Consider the following 22,406-nt stretch of genomic DNA (forward strand, 5'->3'; position numbering starts at 1 on the left):
CGGTCGCACTTCGATCAACGGGCGAATACTCGTTAAATTAATTTCACGAAATTAATACACAAATACTCGATTCTTTTATGCAAATAAATTTGATATAATATTTGCTGCGAGCGGATACGGGCGCATTCAACATACGATTATTAAAACAATAAATTCATCAAACCACAACTCGTCGAGGGGTCAGAGATACACATTTGTACATGTGCGAAAATGTATACAAAGGTTTTGGTGTGTTCGCTTTAAGCCAATGGGTTGAACAAAAACAAATGATGTCTTTACTACTGTATTGTAACTTTTGATTTGAATTATATTAATTGCTAGATGGGCAGACAGCCGTGAAGGACGGTCTCAAGTAGTTGCTGTGGTCCACAGAGTACATTGACCTTGTAACATGAGACTAAGCCCCCGTGTCGATACAGTAGCTGAAGGGCACAACCGCTACACGGTACAAAGAGTAGGACAGGGGTACCTACCTACCAGTGGGGACGCACAACACACAGCGCATTACGCCACACTACTTCTGTGAATCTAGTATGACCCCTTGAGGTTACTGGAATAGGAAAAAAAAGTAATTACGCACATTTAAAAAATTTGCAGGTTTCATTTATTTCATTCAAAGTTTAAAGTCTAGGGTTCGATAACGATTCAAACCGGGTTGCGTTTTTTGGATTTCGCTTCGCAGCAAAAGAGAGTGAGAGAGAGAGAGAGAGAGAGAGAGAGAGAGAGAGAGAGAGAGAGAGAGAGAGAGAGAGAGAGAGAGAGAGAGAGAGAGAGACTGTGTACTTGACTTCATTCCATCTCTTATAATTCTTATGGTAAGTGGTGCCCAAAATGTTTAATACATATTATTTAGTGACAAAGGTCCTGGTACAACTCACAACATAGTTTCTAAAATATACAGGTCCTTCTATTTGTATGGCCATGGCCATGGATCATACTAGGCATCATCCCTTATAAGCACAATTCAAGCACACTCAACTACGAACGAACTAAGTTCAGCTGCACAACTAAACCCCTATGAATACGAATAGGCCATCAAACAACACCGGAAGAGTAGGCTGCATGGTGAGGGCCCACGCCGTGAGCACTGCCGGCTGGCCCCGCGCCAACTCTCGATCAATCCTCCTAACCGAACTATGATAGCTCCAATCTGCTTCCGTGTTATCATAAAAATAGACACGAGTGTGCAAGAATGTACCGTTATCTATTCTGCCATAAAAGAAGAGTGCTTTCGTTTGATTCAAATAGTTTCTCATTGCAACGACAACCAACACTTGAGATCGCATGTTTGATATTTTGACGTGACAACGTCTTATAATTCAATGAAGCCGGCTGCACGCACGAAAAAACATGACTCATGCGGCGTTACCTCGCTCTGAGGCGATGTGAGCGATGCATCCGCGTGGACAGCTGCTATACAATAATACATTTACATGTTTTCGTCAAGTATGAAGTTCAGTGAAAAGTGAATGTGGTGTCAATTGTTTATAGCAACGATAATTGCGATAATTGAAAAATGAAACCATTCCATCAGTATTTTCTTATGACGTTGTCACGTTCAACTATCAACTAAACCGACTTTACAGACAACCGACTTTTTCGTTAACACTTTGCCTAGGTAATCAGACATGTGGCCAAGACAACCTTTTCCGAAAATACTTTGGATTCGCTGGAGGGCAGTTGTGTTTCGTAATTGTATAATTCGACAGTGGTTCATCCCTAAAAATACCGTTTTCTGTGCGCGGGAAACGTATTGGAAACACAAGTTTAAACGAATCGTTGTGCCGCTGATGAAGGCTTCCGAAATAAATGTTTATCGATTTTGTATGTTACACGCGTGCACTGAATGCGATCCGGTTTCAATTTGTACTGGAAAAGTAAAATATCGCTGTCAAATTCGTTTTTCCTGTTGGCCATGTCAGCTAATAATATTTGGAAATGTATCACAAATTATATTATTATGTATCATTTTATTGCAACATAAACGAACACCATCTCATGATTCAACCGATAAGAGCTACTGTCGCTTGTGAACACCGTCAATGCTTGACACCGACGCGACGGCCTCCGAGCCATGGATGGAGTCGGATTTAGCTCGATAGAAGATCTTATCTTTTCTATATAATTAGTATTTATGTAACTTGTCAATTTGCGAGACGATAAATAATCTTATTCTTATTAGTCTCTTTATTTGTACGCAATTTTATATTTGTGTGTGATAAAATTTTAGTAAACCTTAGTTTGACTGATAGGAAACCCGTAATAAATATGATGATTGTCGTGCATCCTCACCGGTAAGAAGGTTTACTGAACGTTTACACCTGTTATAATGAAATGAATTTATGAAAAAGGCGGTGGATATTCGACATACTATAAAGTCTTAAAAGAAAAACAAGAGGGCAGCATGAGACCGATCCGACACACACCGAGCGGTAGTTACGTGCGCTGGCCGGGAGCCAGTCGCCGGCTCGCTCCAAGCACGACCCTGATAAACTCTCGATCAATCTAAAATACCCGAAATATGCCCTCCTGCTATTAACGTGAACGCGCTAGCTAAATTCTTTTGGCAAAGGCTTTTTCTGTTCACTTCATTGGCGCTTGTGACTTGTGGTAATTGTGTGATATTCCGTTTAAACGCCAGAAAAGGTTCCATCCGGTGTTGAGGAAACTTCTCTTTTTTTATTTATTGCTTAGATGGATGGACGTGCTCACAGCCCACCTGGTGTTAAGTGGTTACTGGAGCCCATAGACACCTACAACGTAAATGCGCCACCCACTTTGAGATATGAGTTCTAAGGTCTCAGTATAGTTACAACGGCTGCCCCATCCTTCAAACCGAAACGCATTACTGTTTCACGGCAGAAATAGGCAGGGTGGTGGTACCTACCTGTGCGGACTCACTAGAGGATTTTTTACTGGTGGTAGGACCAGTAAAAAATCTTTATCTTTAGTATTTACTAAAGATAAACTCTTTAGTATAATACTACAGCAAACAAATGTAGGAGGAACAAAGACCTGAGTAGAATCAATGAAGCTGTTGATGGCAATAGTTCATTAGAAACGTCGCTCTCCGCGTTGTCTGGTGTGAGGGGACGCTCATCTGCCGAGCTCGTTGCCGACACGTGGACGCGCCAATGTTGCTGCTGAGAGCTCCACTTCTGTCAGATGTCTTCTACTCCCTGATGCATAGATGTTAATAATGAGTATTTTATCAAAAAGGATATCCTATAATCCTTTCAAAGCTATTTCCAATCCATAAAGTAATGAATGAGACAGTGAGTCCCGCGCCGAACCAGCTTGTTGTCGCTCCGTAATAAATCCGGATTTCTCATTTACGAAACTTCACAATGTACACAACAGCAAACCGAACTGAAACAAAACAACATTCCGCCGAGAAGAGGAAATCAAAACTTTCAACAAATCATAACTCGATCGCTGTTCTATTATTAAATTAAGTAAGTTTAGAGGATCTGTGGCTCGGCGGTGTGGCTTTGTAATCGCAGTACCACATGTTCGAAACTGGCCTCGTATGATTGATCATCTCGTCGTTTAAACGTTTCTAATTAGCTGATATTATTGAGCACTCGTGAGCGCTATGTGACACACGCGCGCCTGTTCTAACTCTAGTTCAGTCGCGAGCGCTACTTACTGAAATCGTTTTACTAATTAGTTATTGTTTCGACAGATTGCGACGAGATCTACCAGAGAATGTTTTCCGACCAAGGTTTGTTGGGCAATAATTGTTTTTGACTAGTTTGGGCGTGGCGTTCACTAACAAGAATAACTTTACAGAATAATAACTGAACCGCTAGCACCAATACGTTCGCACGTAAAACATACCCGCGCTTCTCTGTCTATAATACTAAAAGACAGTTTTAAGTGAAGTGCTTTATAACCAACCTTGAGACTTGAAGGTGGAAAACGGTAGAACTAAGTTAGAATCCCAAATCCCACGTGTTCGAACAATTTTCCTACCTGGGACCTCAAAAGTCTTCGACAATGTTATTTTTCTGTAAAGAGTAGTCGAGTAACACCGCCGCTGTTTGTCAGCCCACTAACCGAACCGACGCTGTTTGTCTTCATTAACACCGAAAAACAACCGCCTATAAAACTCCGCTTGATTTATCGAAGCGTCGGACAGTATTTAGGTGTTTTAGGCTTTTTATATTGCAGCGGACGACTCGTGCCGTCCAGACTGGACTGCTGTGTTTTCGTAAAGTTTGTGGACTAATTGTGTTACTGTGTGCTGTTTGTTGATTACTAATCATATCACTAGTTTTCTATGTATTATAAAATAATATATTATTATTATTATTATATCAACATTTTTAGCTTGCCTTTTGGCCGGCTTACATCATAAGGGTCAAGTGGAGACAACTTGTCAGGATCCTACTTAATGAATAAAAATACGACTCTGTCCTGCTCAAACTAAGCCTTATTTACCTTCCCGGAAATATTGGCGAGCCTTAAACATAATTTAAAAGATTTTTACGTGTTAATGTGACGAGAAAAACTGCAAAAATATTCCAACGCACAGCGATAACCAGACTCTCCTTAAGATAATGCAGAGACCACATCACCGGTACGCATCGATGAGTCAAATGAGAATACATTATGTAGCGTGTTGTTGGTGTCTAGCTCGATGTAGATAATGTTTTAGAAGATCTCATATAACATCAAAACGTAACAGGATAATAAGCCGTAGAGGCGCGCTAAATGATATTGAATTTGCATTTGTATGATCCCTGCAGCCGCGGTAACGTTCGTCGAATCGCTCCGACAATTAACGAGACAAATTACCTCGAGAATTGCGTTTGATTGCGGCGAGAGCAGACGTGATTCAATACCAAAACGACCTGCCTAACAATTATTTCATTTGCAAGATTCATTGTACATACTACATGTACTGTTATTATAATTGTAGTAATTATTGCGAGCGTGGCTTAACGTGGCGGTTTCACGCGTCACTCTCATGAACTAAGATCCAGATTGAGAGATTTAAATATCACATTGAGCTTACTTTGTGTGATTGTTCAATTTGGTTATCTTTATCAGCCCCCTTAATTTTAATATCTCAAGAACAGTTAACAATGGTTGGCGCAAAATGAGTAAGCACAATGAATGTATAGTGTACTGGTTCTAAAATCACATTTACTAGTATTGTTTTTATTGTAACAGTAGTAATGGCTGGGCTGTTTATTTAAAGGTACGCTATAGAACGGCGGAGTTTCAATTGAAAAACGACAAATAAAATCAAGTACTAATGCAGTATTATCATTGAATCGCGTCGGAGCGGCTTGTTATTATACCGAACGCTACGCAACTAAGTTTGAAGCATTACATAGCATTAAGTTACACGGCAGCGCGTATTGTAATTCCCGTTGATAAGACGATCTCGTTACTGCGACCAACATCGGAATCCTTCATAACGCTGCCATATTACTCTCGATCCGTCCACGGGAAACACGCCCTTGTCACGACGAACTACGGAATAAAATAGCTTCCGTCGATCTTGAACCCTAAGGTTTATGTATTGATATTAATTTAATTTCTAATAGTTTCCAGCGTTCATTACTTTTGAACGTATAATTTGAATGGGTTTTGTTTAGTGGCTGTATCTGGGCCGTTTTAAACAGACTTTGGCGATATGGCCAAACTAGACCCTTCTCTACGCTGAGAATCCATCCGTTTCTGTTTAAAGGGCAATATATTAAATTTAAAGCAAAGCGCGCGTGGCCGAGGTTGGGGATATCCGCGTTGCAATGTTTGCTACCCACATGGCTTCATATTGAAACAAGACATCTTCCGTCGAGGCATCAAGTGCGTTGTCTCAGTCTAGATGTTATTGTTATATTATTGGCCTAGTCGGTGTTACGTGTATACCGGAGCCCATGGACATCGCCGGGAATACCATTTTTCACTTTAAGGCCGTCTCAGTTTTATATTGTGATACAGAACTCCTAATTTCAAAGTTAAATAAAATAAGCTATTTAACTATTTTTCTCAAATCTATAGGTATTCTTTATAACTATGTAGGTACTATGTAATAACAAGAGAAAAAAAGAATCTCTCTATTACTAGTGCACTGTTAGAACAAGTAAAATCCAACAAAAGATTCAGAATAAATCTTTATAATCTGAAAAGCTACTAAAATATCCAGTTGAGTGTTTCTATCGAAGTCTCTTTATAAAGTTTCTCTCGTTGCAAGTATAATGCGGCGGGAGGCGAGACTCCGCGGGGCTGGCGCGGGCCCGATGCGCTACTGTTTTGTTTCTTAGCTTCATTCGATTGTTTTAAGCCGATTTTGTTTTAGTTTTATCGAAAATTTTGATACCTTACATTCACTTTATTTTGGCTAAATTCGTAACACACTGCTAGTCGGCGCTGTGGGTGGCTGCATTTGATACCATTAATTAAAAAAATACGTCATAATAATTATATTCCGAACAACGTTTTGTAGAAAATATTTGGAAGATCAGACAAATCACAAGTACTGAACAAAACATAAGGTTACAAAAATATTTCGGTACCCCTTTGGATAACATGCCGACTGACACTGTCACGTGGTAGCGAAATAACATACTGTGTTGAAAATAAAGCTTATATAAATGAAATAACAAGACCCGAACGTTTTCATTAACAAAACATACGTATATTAAATATTAAAATGAGGAGCGTGCTAATTACTCACCGAATAGAGAAATCTGAAACAAATTTGGAGCGCACTTTGAAGGCGCGTAACAATAAACATCGCTATTACATAAATCACGTGCACGCGGCGGCGCGGCGGCGTGACGCTCGCCTGCGCGCCTCGTGGAGCCCCCGCGTGGCGTCCGCGTCACTACGCTCGTTCCGCTGGCGCCATAAAAGCTTATTAAATTCGGCCACTTAACAGCTAACTGTGTTTAGGCTCTTACTCGGAACATTATGTGTATCCTCATAATTAATTATACGCCGTTCAAAATATTACAATTAACGTCAAATGCAACGAAGTTCTGTACAAGTCCGTAACGTGGCAACTTATTGTATTTGTTTCACGTTAATGTTTTTGTATTTAATAACGTTTGCTTTTTGCAATGGTCACTCAACACGAAAACGTGAATCCACTTCGAGACGTTTTTTTTAATCTCTTGCAACTGAAAATTGAAAGTAAATACTATTTACTTTACATTAGTTTAAATACAACACGTCCTTACAGATCCATCAGATCCTTTGCATTAGACGCCTTCAGCTCTAACATTAGGAGCAGGCCTAGGAACCCCGGTAACCGTACTCTTCGAACTCGACAAAGAGGTTGACGTGCAACTTAACCCATCAGCTCACTGAGTTTCTCGCCAGATCTTCTCAGCGGATCGCAATTCCGATCCGGTAGTAGATTCATTCGCGAAGCAGCTGCTCTTAAGTTGTTAAGTCTCCTTGGGAGGCGCTCGGGCAGCTGTTAGCAAATCCCACCCCTCCTGGCTGAGCCTTTGCTCGCCCACCTGTCCTGGTGAAACTGGAAAGACCTCCGGGCCACCAGTAAACCTTCAAAATAAAAAAACAAAAAGTTTAATTACAGGTTGCGTATCATTGGCAGAACAAAAATATATATTTCCGTTGCGTGCGCTCCAACTAAACAACAAGAAACATTAAATCATATTTTAATTTAAACGGAAACAGTATTATAAAACAATAAAACCGTCTAGTGTGCGGTGTGTGCGGCGCCGGCACGCGACGCACGCGACTCCACCGCTCCTACTGAGTACTCGTAATGGACGCGACTCGGATTCATTCATGTAGACACTACAATCCGAATAGAATCCTCCTGTTTTTTGTCTTCAACAATTGAAACGTCGCGCTTAAGTTTTGTTTTTGATGCCCTGATTTTAAATTTAGAAATGTATTTAATCGCGCTAGTTTCCCAAGTTGCGCCGTGCCCGTATTTCATTCAAGGAGACGCTGGTCTGACATTGTGCACGTAAGATTATGCTTGTAATTATTCTAAAGGAATCCATTCGTACTGTTAGTAGTGAGAAGACCGAACTCTTTTTAAAAAAGGATTTATTCGACACTACACAATATTTTCAATGAATAATTAATTATAATAAAAGAATTTAGAAATAGTGAGGAAAATTGGTAAACGTCTCACTTCAATGAATATCGGACCCGAACTGGGCCTGGTATGTTCTCATGAAATCACTGTGAGAGAGCTTATGATGAGTAAGGTGTTTGGTAAGCATTAGTCTATACAGGCTAGGGATATAACAACCCCCCCGACAAGATGAAACTTATAATTTTATATGAGTTTCAGGATGAGATTCGAAGTCTAGGAATTGGTATTTCTTCCTGTTCTTGGACTTCATTCGAGATCTCATTTGGGTGAAAAGTATTTTTTGATATTGGACATTTACCAAATTTCCTAATAATCTTATAAAACATGAAAATCAAACTTATAATAACTAAACAATATAAAAGAATGGGGTGGTGTGATCTGTACTCTATAAGAGGATCTGGTTCCGTAATTATTTTATCTATATCTGACAATACCTGAGCATTGGAGACAGTTGTAAGTTTATCTAAATTCAAATCATACAGTTTTAAAGGTTCTAATTTAGGTTCCGTTAGTTTAAATTTATATTTGTCACAACAAGAATTATCTATAAGATTAAAGTCGGAAATTACAGGAGTAGTTAATATACTATAACTAAACTTAGGGGTGAATTCCTTATTTCTACAATATGCTTTACAATCTGGTTTTAGGTTAAAAATACCGGTCCCTAACAATTTATATTCTGATACTTTAGAATCACACTCAAGGGTAAGTTTGGTAGGTACTGATTTAACAAATAACCACTTATTACCCACTAATTCTTGCCATGTGTCAATATGCCCATGAATTATTCTCGTGTCACACTGTTGAGGTAGCGTATTGACAATTTTACATAATAGCTCAGTTTCACAAATGGGTGCATCTTGGACAGAATATGTGTCAACATTATTACATATATAGATTGAATTTGTAATTTCGGAACATGTACTTAAATCGGTTAAACATACATATGTCAACTTATCTCTACTTACAGCTATATGATTACAACGAGGAATGATCATAGCATATGAATTTGGATGTTCCACATCGTGTGGTATAGGAACAGGTATAGACTTATAGACTAAGTATTCTGACTTATATACTAGGGGAATTTTAATAACAAAAACTATTTTATTATTAATAAAATAACATGAAAGTTGGCTCACATCGCTCAACGAGTGGATATTATCTAAACTTAAACTAATAGGTAATTCATTATCCTTATTTAAATCCTTAATGCTATGTGTTAATTCATCATAGAGTTGTTTTGGGGTTAGTATGGAGGGGTGTATAGAATGGCTTTTAGTAAACATAATCGCGTTAACAATGTCGTCTAACTTAAATGATAATGTTAGTAAACTAGAGGACAATTCGTTATAAATTTCATTCATTTTAGACTCTACATACAATTCCTTTGGTAAATTAGTTATATTATTCAATACAGTTGAAAGGTTTTCGATTGCGTTACCCATTCGAGCTTCATTAATACTAATCAATTTTAGTGTATCGTTATAATTTCTCAAGGCTGTGTTTGTCATTAAAATATTATCCTTAATTAGGGATGACAATTTTTTATCGTTACTTTCTAAATGTTGGATTGCAGCATTATACCGAAACGAGTCGTTTTCATCCATGGTGCCAATCAAACGCTTAAACAATGTACCAAAGCCAGGAAACCATGCTGATCTCTTATTTCTCTCGGGTATCAGGTGTGATATTGAGTCATAATCCCTTAAGATACCCTCGAGACGGGAGGTTAAGGGTTGCAGAAAATTGTGACATTTGGAAACGTTCAGGTCATGTTGCTGACAAAGAGTTCTAGCACCACCTAAAGCAGTCCTTATGTTTTGTATATGGGGTTTGATATACCCAATATCTATGGGTACTAGGACGTGAAGGTAATTATTAGAGACTCGCAATATTCCCAAAGGGTCAAAATGAATTCCTGCACTTTCTTTAATAGGTTCTACGACATCAGTTGTTGCAACGGAGAAACTGGTCGCGATGATTCTGGAATGATAGTATATAATACCTTAAGAATTACGTTTTAAGCATGTTTAATCTCGTCATAATGGTATTTTACATGTCTTCTGTTCATCAGTGTGGTAAGTGTGTTATTGCCATTGATTCGGATGACTTTATAGGGTCCCTTCCAGATGGGTGATAAAGCTTTGCGGAGCCGTAAATGATTTTTGACGTATACCATATCACCTGCTTTATACTTCATTATCTTTGTGTGTTTATCATAATATGTTTTAGATGTAGTTTTGGACTTCAGTATATTCTCTATAGCTTTTTCTCTAGAGAGGCGTAAGCGCTGTTGTAAGACTCTAACGTAACTGTTATATGTGGATTCCAAAGAAGAGTCGTAAATGGAAGATGGTATAATGGCTTTGTGACCGAAGACTAGTTCATATGGTGTGAAGTTGGTAGTAGAATGAACGGTAGTATTATAAGTAAGCATAGCCGTGTACACATAGCGAGGCCAATTGCCCTGATTTTCATCGACAAATGACTTTAAGTACTCTTTTAGAGTCGAGTGACTCCTTTCTAGTGCTCCTTGAGTTTGTGGATGGTAAGGGGTTGACCACAGCTGTTTAATCTTTAGGAAGCTGCAAGTTTGTTTAAACAGTTCAGCTGTAAAATTGGTACCCTGGTCGGTTAAAATAGTTTTAGGAATACCAAACTTTTTTTTTTTTTTTTTTTATTGCCTTTGTAGGCAGACGAGCGTACGGCCCACCTGATGGTGAGTGGTTACCGTCGCCCATGGACTTCAGCAATGCCAGGAGCAGAGCCAAGCCGCTGCCTACTGACTGATGAAATGGATTAGACATTCAGATGTTTCTTCTGCTGTGGCCTGAGATATTGGATAGGCAGCTGAGTATTTTGTGAGGTCATCCTGTAGTGTTAGGATGAACTTCAATTTAATATTACCAGCTTCAGGAAGTGGGCCTACTATGTCTAAAGCGACACGCTCAAACGGCTGGGTAGACGTGGAAGTTATTTGCATTGGAGCGCGGTTCGTCCGACGCAGTGCTTTATTAGCTTGGCAGTATACGCAGCTACGGACATAATTCTCAACATCAGTTCGCATATTCCGCCAATAGTACCTTTCTTGAATTCTCTTTAACATTTTATTGGAACCCAAGTGGCCAGAAATAGGGATGTCATGATTTTCCCTTAGAATTTTGGTAATATCGCTCATAGAGGGGTACATTATGGTGTTCTTGTAAATGTGTACACTAATATTTGTATTATGAAACAGATATGATATGATATTATATATTTTAAAGAAGGCGTGACAGTCGAAAGGATTACTAAAATCAGTAATACTGAATTCGTTTATTTTCGATATTAAGAATTGTGACTTTAGGTTTTTAAGGCTTTTGAAAACGTCGTCATAAGTTGTATTGTCATAATGATAAACTTTGACAAATAGGAAGTAATATTTAACATCGTTCTTCTCAATTGCTATGAATGAATATAAAGTTCTTTCTAATGCTAAGAATTCTTTAGAATCAGGGATGTTGCCAATTATTTCTGATATGTACCGATTTGACTCATCTAGGTCGATAGAGGTAGGTATTACGATGTGCTTCGAATTTGTTTTTAGAATGTTTTCATTATGTTCTCTGATACTGGTGTCAAATGCCATTGTTTTATTATTTATAGATTTCAAGCATTTGGAGTAAGTATCGTCATCATTACAGGATTCGGAGGATGGTGGACTAGGAATATCAAAATCATCAGGGAGGTCTAAGTCTTCTGGTAAAATAAAGTCGTCTGGTAGTTGCAGGTCAGGTAGGTCATAGTTTCCAATATCAGGTTGTGATGAGCACTGAGGGGGAACTTCTTCTTCAGTTCTTGCGGGATCAGAAGCATTACTTCTAGGAGCCGATTCTGGATGATCGTCAGGTAGCCCATTTTCTGAATGATTATCGTCTACTTGTCTTTGCACTGGATTTAATGGGTATCGTGAGAGAGCGTCTGCATTGGTGTTAGTTTTGCCTTTTCTGTACTGGATTTCGTAATTATATTCTTCCAGCTTCAAGCGCCAACGGACCAATCGTGATCCGGGATCTTTACAGTTGAAAAGCCAATTTAAAGGTTTGTGGTCGGTAATTATGGTGAACTGTCGTCCAAAAAGGTAGGGTCGGAATGTTTTAGTTCCGTAAACAATAGCTAGGCACTCCTTTTCGGTAACACTATAATTGCATTCGGCTTTATTGAGTGTTCTGGAGGCAAAGGCTATAGGTTGATCCTTACCAACTGCGCCTTGCGAGAGAATAGCTGAGATAGCGTAGTTCGACGCATCACATGTTAGAACAAATGGTTTTGTGAAGTCAGGGTATATGAGAACTGGTGCTGTTACTAATTTTTCTTTTAATAATTCGAATGACAGTTGTTGTGTGTTAGTCCAAATAAATGGGACATCTTTCTTTAAGAGGTTTGTCAATGATTTAGCATGCTTTGAAAACTCAGGTATGAACCTTCGGTAATATGACGCTAAGCCTAGGAATGATTTTATATCTTTTGCACACGTTGGCACAGGAAATTGCGTTACAGCTTTAATTTTCTCTGGGTTAGGTTTAACTCCTTCGCCACTGATAACATGACCCAAATATGCGACTTCCTTCCTTAAAAATTCACACTTATCGGGCTGGAGTTTTAAACGGAAATTTCGAAGTTTATTGAAAACTAGGTTTAACTTTTCAATGTGAGACATATGAATAGTGGAAGATCATATGAATAGATTACAATATCATCAAGATACACAAAACAGTGTATCCCTTGTAGTCCAGACAATACAGTATTCATAGTTCTTTGAAAAGTGGCGGGTGCATTTTTTAACCCAAAGGGCATCCTATTAAATTGAAAATGCCCTTGCGGTACGCTAAAGGCAGTTTTTGGTGCATCAATTGGAGACATCTGAATCTGATGAAAACCAGAAGCAAGGTCTAGAGTTGTAAAGTATTTGCTTTGGCCTAATTGGTCCAAAATTTCGTTAATTTGAGGAATAGGGTAATTTTCTCCAATAGTAATATCGTTTAACTTTCGGTAGTCGATTACGATTCTCCATCGTTTTTTCCCTGTGGAATCTTCTTTCTTGGGTACCACCCAAATAGGGGATGACCATGGGGATTTCGATGGTGTGATAATTTGCTGTTCCAGCATTTTATCTATCTGATTCTTAACTTCTTCTTTGTGTATTTCAGGAAAACGGTATGACTTGACATTTATTGGTTGGGAGGTATTTGTTTTTATTTCATGTTGTGTTACATCTGTATAGCTCAAGTGGTCACCAGGTAGGTAGAAAATATCAGAATATTGCTGGCAAACTTCATTCAGGTGATACAGTTCTTCTGCGTTTAAGTGGGATGTCCGTAAGAATTTGGATAGCTGTTGGGATCTTTGGAGGCTATTGGAAGGCGGGCAGTCTGGTATCCTTTCAATTTCGGTAAGGTTGATCGGTAATAGGGTAAGCATTAAGTTGGCCTTTAAATTAATTTTTTCATCTGACATATTTAATACTGTTATGTTAATTCTATTGTTGTTTTTTACTCGAGCAACACAGTTTGATACAAGAAGGGACTTAGATATATGTTGATCGAGTATAATCCCTTCTTGTAATTCGGGGTTTTTCACTGAACACTCTATCACCGTCTCGGTCCGAGGTTCGAGTGTATACGACGGTTCGTCGAAGGACAATTTTATGTTAAGATTGTTTATTTCAAGGGAATTTAATTGGTAATTAATGCGGCACTTGTGTTGCATAAATAAGTCGTTACCTATGATGCCGTCGTAGGGTAAATCTATGTTGTCAAATATGTGGAAGGTGTGTGCTATTTCCAATTTCTCGTTAAACGTTAAAAGTACGTTTAAGCATCCTATACTCTTTAAGGTTTCTTTCTGGGTATCTATACCCTTGACTCTAATAGAACTATTTTGTAACTGTGTAAAGTCATTAATTTGTTTTTTACTTAGAACACATATTGACGCTCCAGAATCTACCAAGAGGGTAAGGGGGTTTCGGTTTACTGATGTATGTATCTTAATGTAAGGTAGGAATCGTTTTCGGGTGACAATTTCATATATACTTATTTCTTTTACGGGTTCGTTTTTTTGTTTACCTCTAGGACCTTCTTTGTGGGGCTGATAACCCTGCGGCTTGGTTTTATTATTAAGAGGAAGACCGTGAGATTGGGGCTGGTTACCCTGTCCATTGGTCATACTTTTAAGAAGAGGGAGACTGTGAGTTTGAGCATTTCCTGTTTGGGACTGGTTACCCTGGCGTGTAATGCTTTTTGAAATGGGATTGGCACAATTTCCAATTCGGGGCTGGTTACCCTGTCGTATAACGTGCTCATTTAGAAGTACCTTGTTCCTGTTACTGTTTAAAGAGTTGTAAAATATTTGGGTGTCGGTTTTATAGGACTTTTGACCCGGACGACACCTACGCAGGTCAGGGCTTAGTTTAAAGCGTTTGACTGGTCAACCTCATCACGTGATTCAACCATTTGAGGTTCACTTGAGTTACCATGGATAAATACGTTGTCGGTAAAATTTACGCGATTTTGATTGGTTTGAGGCCATTGTTGATAATTCTGTGGTTGGTTTTGGAATCGTTTATTATTGTATTCTCTTCTACGACAATTCTCTAGGATATGGCCATCTTTTTTGCAATAACGACAGAAAAGTCTTCCACTAGTACCCGGAGTAAAGTTATTAGATTGTGCGGTATTAATTTTAGGCCGAAATTGGAACTGGGTTTGTTGAGGACTACGACTCAAAATTGGCGGGTTTCTGAATGAAAATCCAGATGAAAACGAGGGAAACTTTTTAACAGTTGTTTGTAGAATTTTTTCTTCTGAGACAGCGAGGTTTATTGCTTCGTTCAATGTGTCAGGATCGCGGCAACGAACACCAATAGACAATTTAGGGTCTAACCCAGTGATAAATGTATATAAAGCGAGGTCTTGCATTGCAGCGACACGGCCTGCCAGTTCGCCTTTATTACGTGACGGTAAGGAGATATTTATTTCTGTTAAAAGTCTTGCTAAACATGACTCTACACGTAAGGCGTATTGGTTGACCGGTTCATTATGATTTTGTTTACAACTTTGTAGGTCAGAGAGTAATGCAGCGTAATGTTTTTTATCGCCAAACTGTGCACGTAAAAATTCCGATAATTGTTCCCACGATTCGAATTCGCGTATGGCACATACTGATTCTGCTTTACCCTCTAACTGACTTAAAATATACTTAAATAAAATAGGGTTTTGTTGTGGATTAGCTAGATTATAGGCGTTTTGACAATTTGTGAGAAATGCACTTAAATTTTCTCTGTTTCCGTCGAAGTTTTTAATAAACTTTAATAGAATGTTCAAGTCGATTTTCTCTTCACTCTCTGATTTTTGACCTCTCTGCCTAGTCTCTTCCTTTGTAGTCATCGTGATAATTTATCGTGTATTTATTCGATACCAAATACAGGTGAGCGGATGCGCTGAGCGAGGTAAGAGTTCTCGGAACTGGACAATTGTAGCGATAGCGTGAGGTGTTTGTGGATTATTTGAAAGTTTATTTCACTTTTAGTTTCGTGATTTATTTGAATATACACCACCGATGGAATGTGCACATGAATTAACTTACATGTATAAGATGTTCACGAACATGTTATTTTCACTTTTCACAAATGAGAGATGCAGAACTCACAACGGCGAATACAGCCGAAATTAGTTTTTGAATTTACAACTTTTGTACACAGTTCACACACGAAGGCGTTTCCCGGATTTTCTTTACTTAAAATCCCTTAAGCTGCCACCAAATGTTAGTAGTGAGAAGACCGAACTCTTTTTAAAAAAGGATTTATTCGACACTACACAATATTTTCAATGAATAATTAATTATAATAAAAGAATTTAGAAATAGTGAGGAAAATTGGTAAACGTCTCACTTCAATGAATATCGGACCCGAACTGGGCCTGGTATGTTCTCATGAAATCACTGTGAGAGAGCTTATGATGAGTAAGGTGTTTGGTAAGCATTAGTCTATACAGGCTAGGGATATAACAGTACGCGACAAGAAGTTTGCCCACTAGTGCTCAGAAGTGGCGTTAGTACATATTACAAAAAAGTGTGTGTGTGTGCAAGTCACATACGGTAGAAGTGAAACTTATAAATAAGATATAGATATACTGACTATCCCACTACACAGGAGCATACATATGGACAATGTTTAGTAGACGATAGTAGGGATGCTACGAAGAGTCGCACAAAGAGGAGACCGAGAGCGTCTAATGTGTTCTATCTCATTCTCTCGCCGGCTGAATCCTATACATTTATGTGTTTGGGTCTCTATGGACTTATTTTTTCGTTTCTTCGAGTTTGAAATCACAACGATTCTAAAGAAGTTTCACTTCAAAAATTAAAAGAGGTTCAGATTAAGATCGTCTGTCTGAAGAAGTTTCTCAAAACTCTACGAATATTAATAAAGCCAACATGTTTAACATCAAGACATAAAAAATATGAACAATAAATACAATAAATAAAATGATAAAACACAGAATAAGGACGTGGAGCGACCGAGAGAGAGCACAATAAGGAAGGCAGCTCGGAGCGACTGTAGATTCTCAATTTCCTCGGAGCTGCCTCCTGACTAAATCATATTTCGACAGCTCTATTGAAGTTTATTGAACAATCATTATGTTACGAATGTGATTTCATATTTATCTGTCTGCGGAGCTGTCTGTATTGAGTTCGATGTTTTATTTTTACCCGATGACTGCAAAGTCCAATGTGGGTGAGCAAGGAACGAGGCGATCTGGAATAAATATAATATTTACTTTTCTTTTGGACATCTGGTCATCACGTGCTATTATCTGGTCAAGATATATGTCCATATTCCTCTACATATTTGAGTTTCTGTCCGGTGATGGTTTTGTTTGTGGAAGCTGAGTTTGTCGTCGTTTTAGTTTAGCTCGAGTTAATTTCTAGACCTACTTCTCTACTTCGGTCTGCCAGGGGTTGCGCTATGGATTCCAGTAGTAGCGGATAACGTTCTGTATACTAAAGGGAAATTTTATAGCTAAAGACCCAGCATAAGTGATTGATTTCGAACGAAAATAGAATCGTCTAGATCACGGAATTATATTTGAACGTGTGTAAGTGCATATGTTCGTATGTTCGTCCATTCCCGAGCTATCAACTCCTAACTATTGTATTTTGACAAGTAAAACTGCATTCGATGCGTAATGGCCTGCACTAAGGCTGTGCGTCTCTTATTTAGTGACGACTCAGTATTTAAAGTAAAAAAGGGTTTTCATCGGCTGGCTTTCGTCCTAATTACTCACTTATCACTTTTTTGTATAGGTGGGAAAATAATAACCATCCACTGGTCTGAGCTCACAAGAGCTCACTCAGTTTCTCGCCGGATTTTCTCAGTAGGCCACGTTTCCAATCCGGTAGTAGATTCATTCGCAAAGCAGCTGTGCTTAAGTTGTTCAGTGTTCTTTGGAGGCGCTCGGGCAGCTGTTAGCAAATCCCATCCCTCCTGGCTGAGCCTTTGCTCGCCCACCTGTCTTGATGAAACTGGAATGGGCTGCTGGCCACTAGTAATTCTTCCTTCATAAATAAAAAAAGCTCACAACATGTGATAGTAAAACTTAATCAAAAACATTAAAATGTTGCACGGTACGAACACGAATCCTCTGTTTGTAAAATACAAACAAACTCGAATCAATAGTACTTTATCGTAATTGCATACAATATTGAACGAATTCCAAGTATAAACCGGATATGGTATTTGTCAATTTACTTAAAACCTGGCTAAGGGAGGTTTCACCCGGATGTGGGGAGCAGCGCCGGCGCCGGCGACGCCCGCGCTCGAAGCGGATATGGCGACCGACAAATACAGCGACTTACCGTTTTTTATGTAAGGAAATCCCTCAACAATTTTCTATTATATGTGCGTGTGTAAATATGTTCTTATTGCTCACGAGTTTGACCTGAGAGAATTTGCTAGCACTAACCCTAGCAAAGGCAGTGCTTTGCAGAATATGCCGCTGGATCGGAAACGCAACCCGCTGAGAAAATCAGGCAAGAAACTCAGTGGGCTCTGTCCATGGGTTAGGACGGTGGCGGTTGCTTGACCCTGAAAGTACCGAAACGTGTTTTTGCATTGCTCCGTCGATTGGGTAGCTTATTATGTAGCTATATAACGATATTTTAAACGTAATTTTCACCCAGTTCAAACCGTCGGATTCAATTCAAACTTCCCAGACTCATCAAGGACTGATGACAATCGAATATTTTAGTAACACTGTCGGATTGTCTTGATCAGAATCTTCAGGATTAACAACGGTAGTGTTTTGTGTCACGCACTGCGGTGTGTACCTGCACCTGCTGCTGCACCTGCTGCCTTCCTTCATCATAGCCACTTCTCAGACTCCTACTCCGAAACAGAACCCTAATTCCCCGTAAACCCTGAGCAGCCACGGAAACTACCATCAGATAGAAGAACTTGATTCTATCAAATCAAATCAAATCAAATCAAAAAAATTTTATTCAACAAAAATGAAAGTACATACTTGTTGAACGTCAAAAGAACTACCGCCAATTCACAAGAACTAGCCTCCGTCCTGAGAAGAATTGGCAAGAAACTCAGCGGGCATGTCTTTTTTTTTTTAAATATGAAATTATTATTTATTAATTTTTTAATATTAGATTATTATTTTTTTAAATATGAATTTTTTACAATGAGTATTATAACGTAACAATTACTACGATATTGAAATGCCTGGAGCGAGCAACTCATTCCCACTTTGTGCAATCTTCTAGATAATCATTGACTTTATAGTAAGCTTTATTGCACAGATGTTCTTTAATAGTTTTCTTAAACCTATGTATATGTAGGTTCTGAACATCTTGTGGGGTTTTGTTGTACAGGCGCACAGACAAACACCCGAATGAATTTCGTATCTTATGTAACCTACTCATCGGCACAACAAGCTTGTGTTTGTTCCTAGTATTTCTATTATGTATGTCCGACTTTTTAGGAAACTCCTCAATATGTTTACGGACATACATCAAATTTTCAAAAATGTACTGGGATGGCATAGTGTGAACTTTAATTTCTTTAAATTTCTCCCTCAGGGATTCCCTTGAGTGCATGTTGTAAATAGCACGTATAGCTCTTTTCTGCAGAATAAATATCACTTCTACATCGGCCGCATTGCCCCATAGCAAAATGCCATAGGACATGACACTGTGGAAGTAACTAAAGTAAACTAAACGAGCCGTGTCCGCGTTTGTTATCATTCTATTTTTTTTTACTGCGTATGCTGCAGAGCTGAGCTTACTCGCCAATTTATGAATATGAGGTCCCCATTGCAGTTTGGAGTCCACTGTTATACCAAGAAATACGGTTGACTCAACAAGCTCCAATGATTCCTCAGAAACAATTACACCACTATCCACTTGTCTCACATTTAAAGATGGTTTAATACATTTTAAAGTAAATTTAATACATTTAGTTTTCTTACTATTCAATAATAGGTTATTGATACGGAACCAATGAACCACACACGAAATCGCATCATTCGCGAAATCGCATCGAGAGGGCTGGTGGTCGTGGCGCCGACGACCGCCAGTCCGGCGTCCCGAGGGGGAGGGTGATGGGAGAGATGTGCTCCGCACTAAACACTTCACTTTCCCCCCTTTGCCTTTTCATGAGTTCTGTCTCATGTGAGGTTTGGACGTTGGTTGTTGAGCGACAGGAGGTTTTAGTCGGTTCGACTCCGACATGCTCCGCCCGCCGTCCCCAGTGGAGGGCGGAAGTCCGGCGATTTCCTCCCTACTAAATTGGGTCTTTTGTTTTTTTAGACTATCATTAAATTTATTCCATAGATGAGTGAACGGACTCACGGCCCGCTCGGTCTGAAGGAGTTACCGGGGCCGTGAGCCGGATCATGGTGTGTAAGGGCCGCTCCACGGCTCCGACCGCCCAGTGAAGTCCAGCACGACCGTTCGCAGCCGAGCTGGTCACAGCGCGCCCACTCCACTAGCTTGAATGTACACCGCGCGTTAAAAGCATTTTACAGTTATACTTTTACTCCACAATATATCCATTATCCTAAACCTATAAATTTTAAAATAAATGAAGTATTTTTATTTACCTAAGGCAATAACATTCAGTAACATTGAGATAGCAGTACAGGTCACGCTATCATCAGCCCGCGAGTCGTCCCCTCCAAATATTTAAGTTAGAACATTCCTAAGTTGTCTGCTCATTATAAATTCCCCTTCAGTGCGGTTTATCTTCGGCTCTCATATCTGGCTTGAACAGGGTTGCTAGTTACTTATATCGTGACATTAAACTTTAAATTGAAATAGGATGAAAGCAATTGTTCCCCTATATTATTAGCTTGTTATAATTAATAAAGATAAACTCTGAAGTTATAAAATTCAGTTAAAATAACAACCAAATTTTAACAAAAAAGCGTATTGACTAGAATATTAAGAAACATGAATACATTACCTAATCAAAGACAAATTTATGAAATAAAAAGTACCTATCCGGAAACGACATGTTTGTTGTGAACTTGTGGACGTAACTGAGAGTGCTCACTTTCTATTAGATTCGATGAAGAAACGCACAAACAGAAAATACAAATTTGTACGAGGTCGTCCTCGATGTAGTCCGTGGTCCTAGTCGTGCGGACGCGGGACTCCGGCCGCGGGTCCGACACTAACTGAACCGCTACGTTAGATCAGTAAACTCACTAAAGTAAGTTTTGTCAATATGTGATCAATATAATAACGCCTTCTCATTAATTAAAAAAGCTGATATTAACGTGTAATGTTTTATTTAATTACAAACAAAACATATGGTCCTTGATGATTATTTTGGAAATTGTCATTTTTCTTTAGGTTAGTTAATTTAGTTTAGTAATTTAGTTCCATTCATTTAATTCTGACCCGTGAGATCACATACGATAGTGATTACATACAAAACTGTAAGCTTTTAAAATATATTGTCTAGAAAAGCCAGCCCTGAGTCGTCGAGAAGGAATCTTTAGATGGATGTCAGCCCTGAGCCGGCGCTCCTCCCTCGCGGTATTTCAATTACGCTGCAAGTTTAGCACATTAATTTTTTACTTGAATCCATTGAAGTGGTTCATTGCGGTTTTGGGAGACACTTTCGGCTCCATTGTTCGAGGTCGGGCTCGGGAAAACGTTTGTTTGTACGAAGAAGAAACTTACTGTAAGTATGCGGCCCGGCTATACGACTAAATAACACAATCATCGTTAATCTTTTACAAATAGAATATATGTATAAGTTTTTACTGTAACGCACACATGTATGTAGGTACACATGAATGCTCTTATCAAAGTTAAAGACGGTTTTACTATCTTACTATTTTTAAATACGGTAATTTGAATGGTGTTATCCATGTGATGATGCGATCACTTATACTCCTCTCAATCTCGGATACTTCTTTCAATAATAAATATAATATTTCTCCTTCGAACCGGAACGCGTGATCACGTGTAGTCTAATCGATTTATTTGAAATTCATATATTTTTAAGTATCCTTGACAGTGTGAAACAGAAAGTACTTGAAACTTCGAAAATTTTAATGAATTATACAAAAGATTGCTGAAAACTCCAGAAAACCTGTTTTTTTCCGTTTTCATTGGAAATTACTTTCCCGTAACTATTTTCCCGAAAGCGAAGCGACCCTCTACAATGTACAGACAGGAATTCTGGCGGTCCTTATAAAGGGAACGGCGAGGAATGTAAGAAAAATACCACAAGCACATAAATACGTAATTCGCGTACTTTCGTCGTCCCATTGTGCGGATCCTGACGGGACAATGAGAACACCGTCCTTATATTTTTAAGGACTGTCATTGTTCCTTCGAGCTGAATGCTCCTACGATGATTTAATTATATGTAATCATTACCTGCTCGGAAATTGGATATTCGCTCATATTTTTTATTTTTTTTATTGCCTTTGTAGGCAGACGGGCATACGGCCCACCTGATGGTGAGTGGTTACCGTCGCCCATGGACTTCAGCAATGCCAGGGGCAGAGCCAAGCCGCTGCCTACCGCTCTCTTACTATAGTAGAATATGTATTATTAAAATGTCAAATTTAGATATTATTTAGACACGTATTTGTTTTATCAATTTAACATGAGAACATCCATCTGAATTTGAACCTTACTCTTTAGAGGTTACTATCACCTTTTCCATACAGAATAAAATAATGGCATTATGAGTTCTCGCAATTTGTTCCACTTGGGGTATCATCTTTACGATAAGAGGTCTCAGGTG

General features: G+C 38.8%; 1 protein-coding gene across 10 annotated transcripts in view; it reads left to right on the plus strand.

Annotated features, from left to right (window-relative positions):
• The window catches only part of LOC114241131 (zwei Ig domain protein zig-8), a 333,612-nt gene that overhangs the window by 284,426 nt on the left and 26,780 nt on the right, over positions 1-22,406 (plus strand). For 6 of the 10 annotated variants that reach the window (XM_089727555.1, XM_089727556.1, XM_089727554.1 and 3 more), the window contains one exon: positions 3,686-3,724. The exons of the other annotated variants lie outside the window; for them this stretch is intronic. In XM_089727555.1, the coding sequence (XP_089583681.1) occupies positions 3,686-3,724 (39 nt within the window). The remainder of the gene's footprint in view (positions 1-3,685; positions 3,725-22,406) is intronic. 10 annotated transcript variants of the gene reach the window in all.

This window comes from Bombyx mandarina, chromosome 05, assembly GCF_030267445.1.
Source record: "Bombyx mandarina strain Sakado chromosome 05, ASM3026744v2".
Lineage (NCBI taxonomy): Eukaryota > Metazoa > Arthropoda > Insecta > Lepidoptera > Bombycidae > Bombyx > Bombyx mandarina.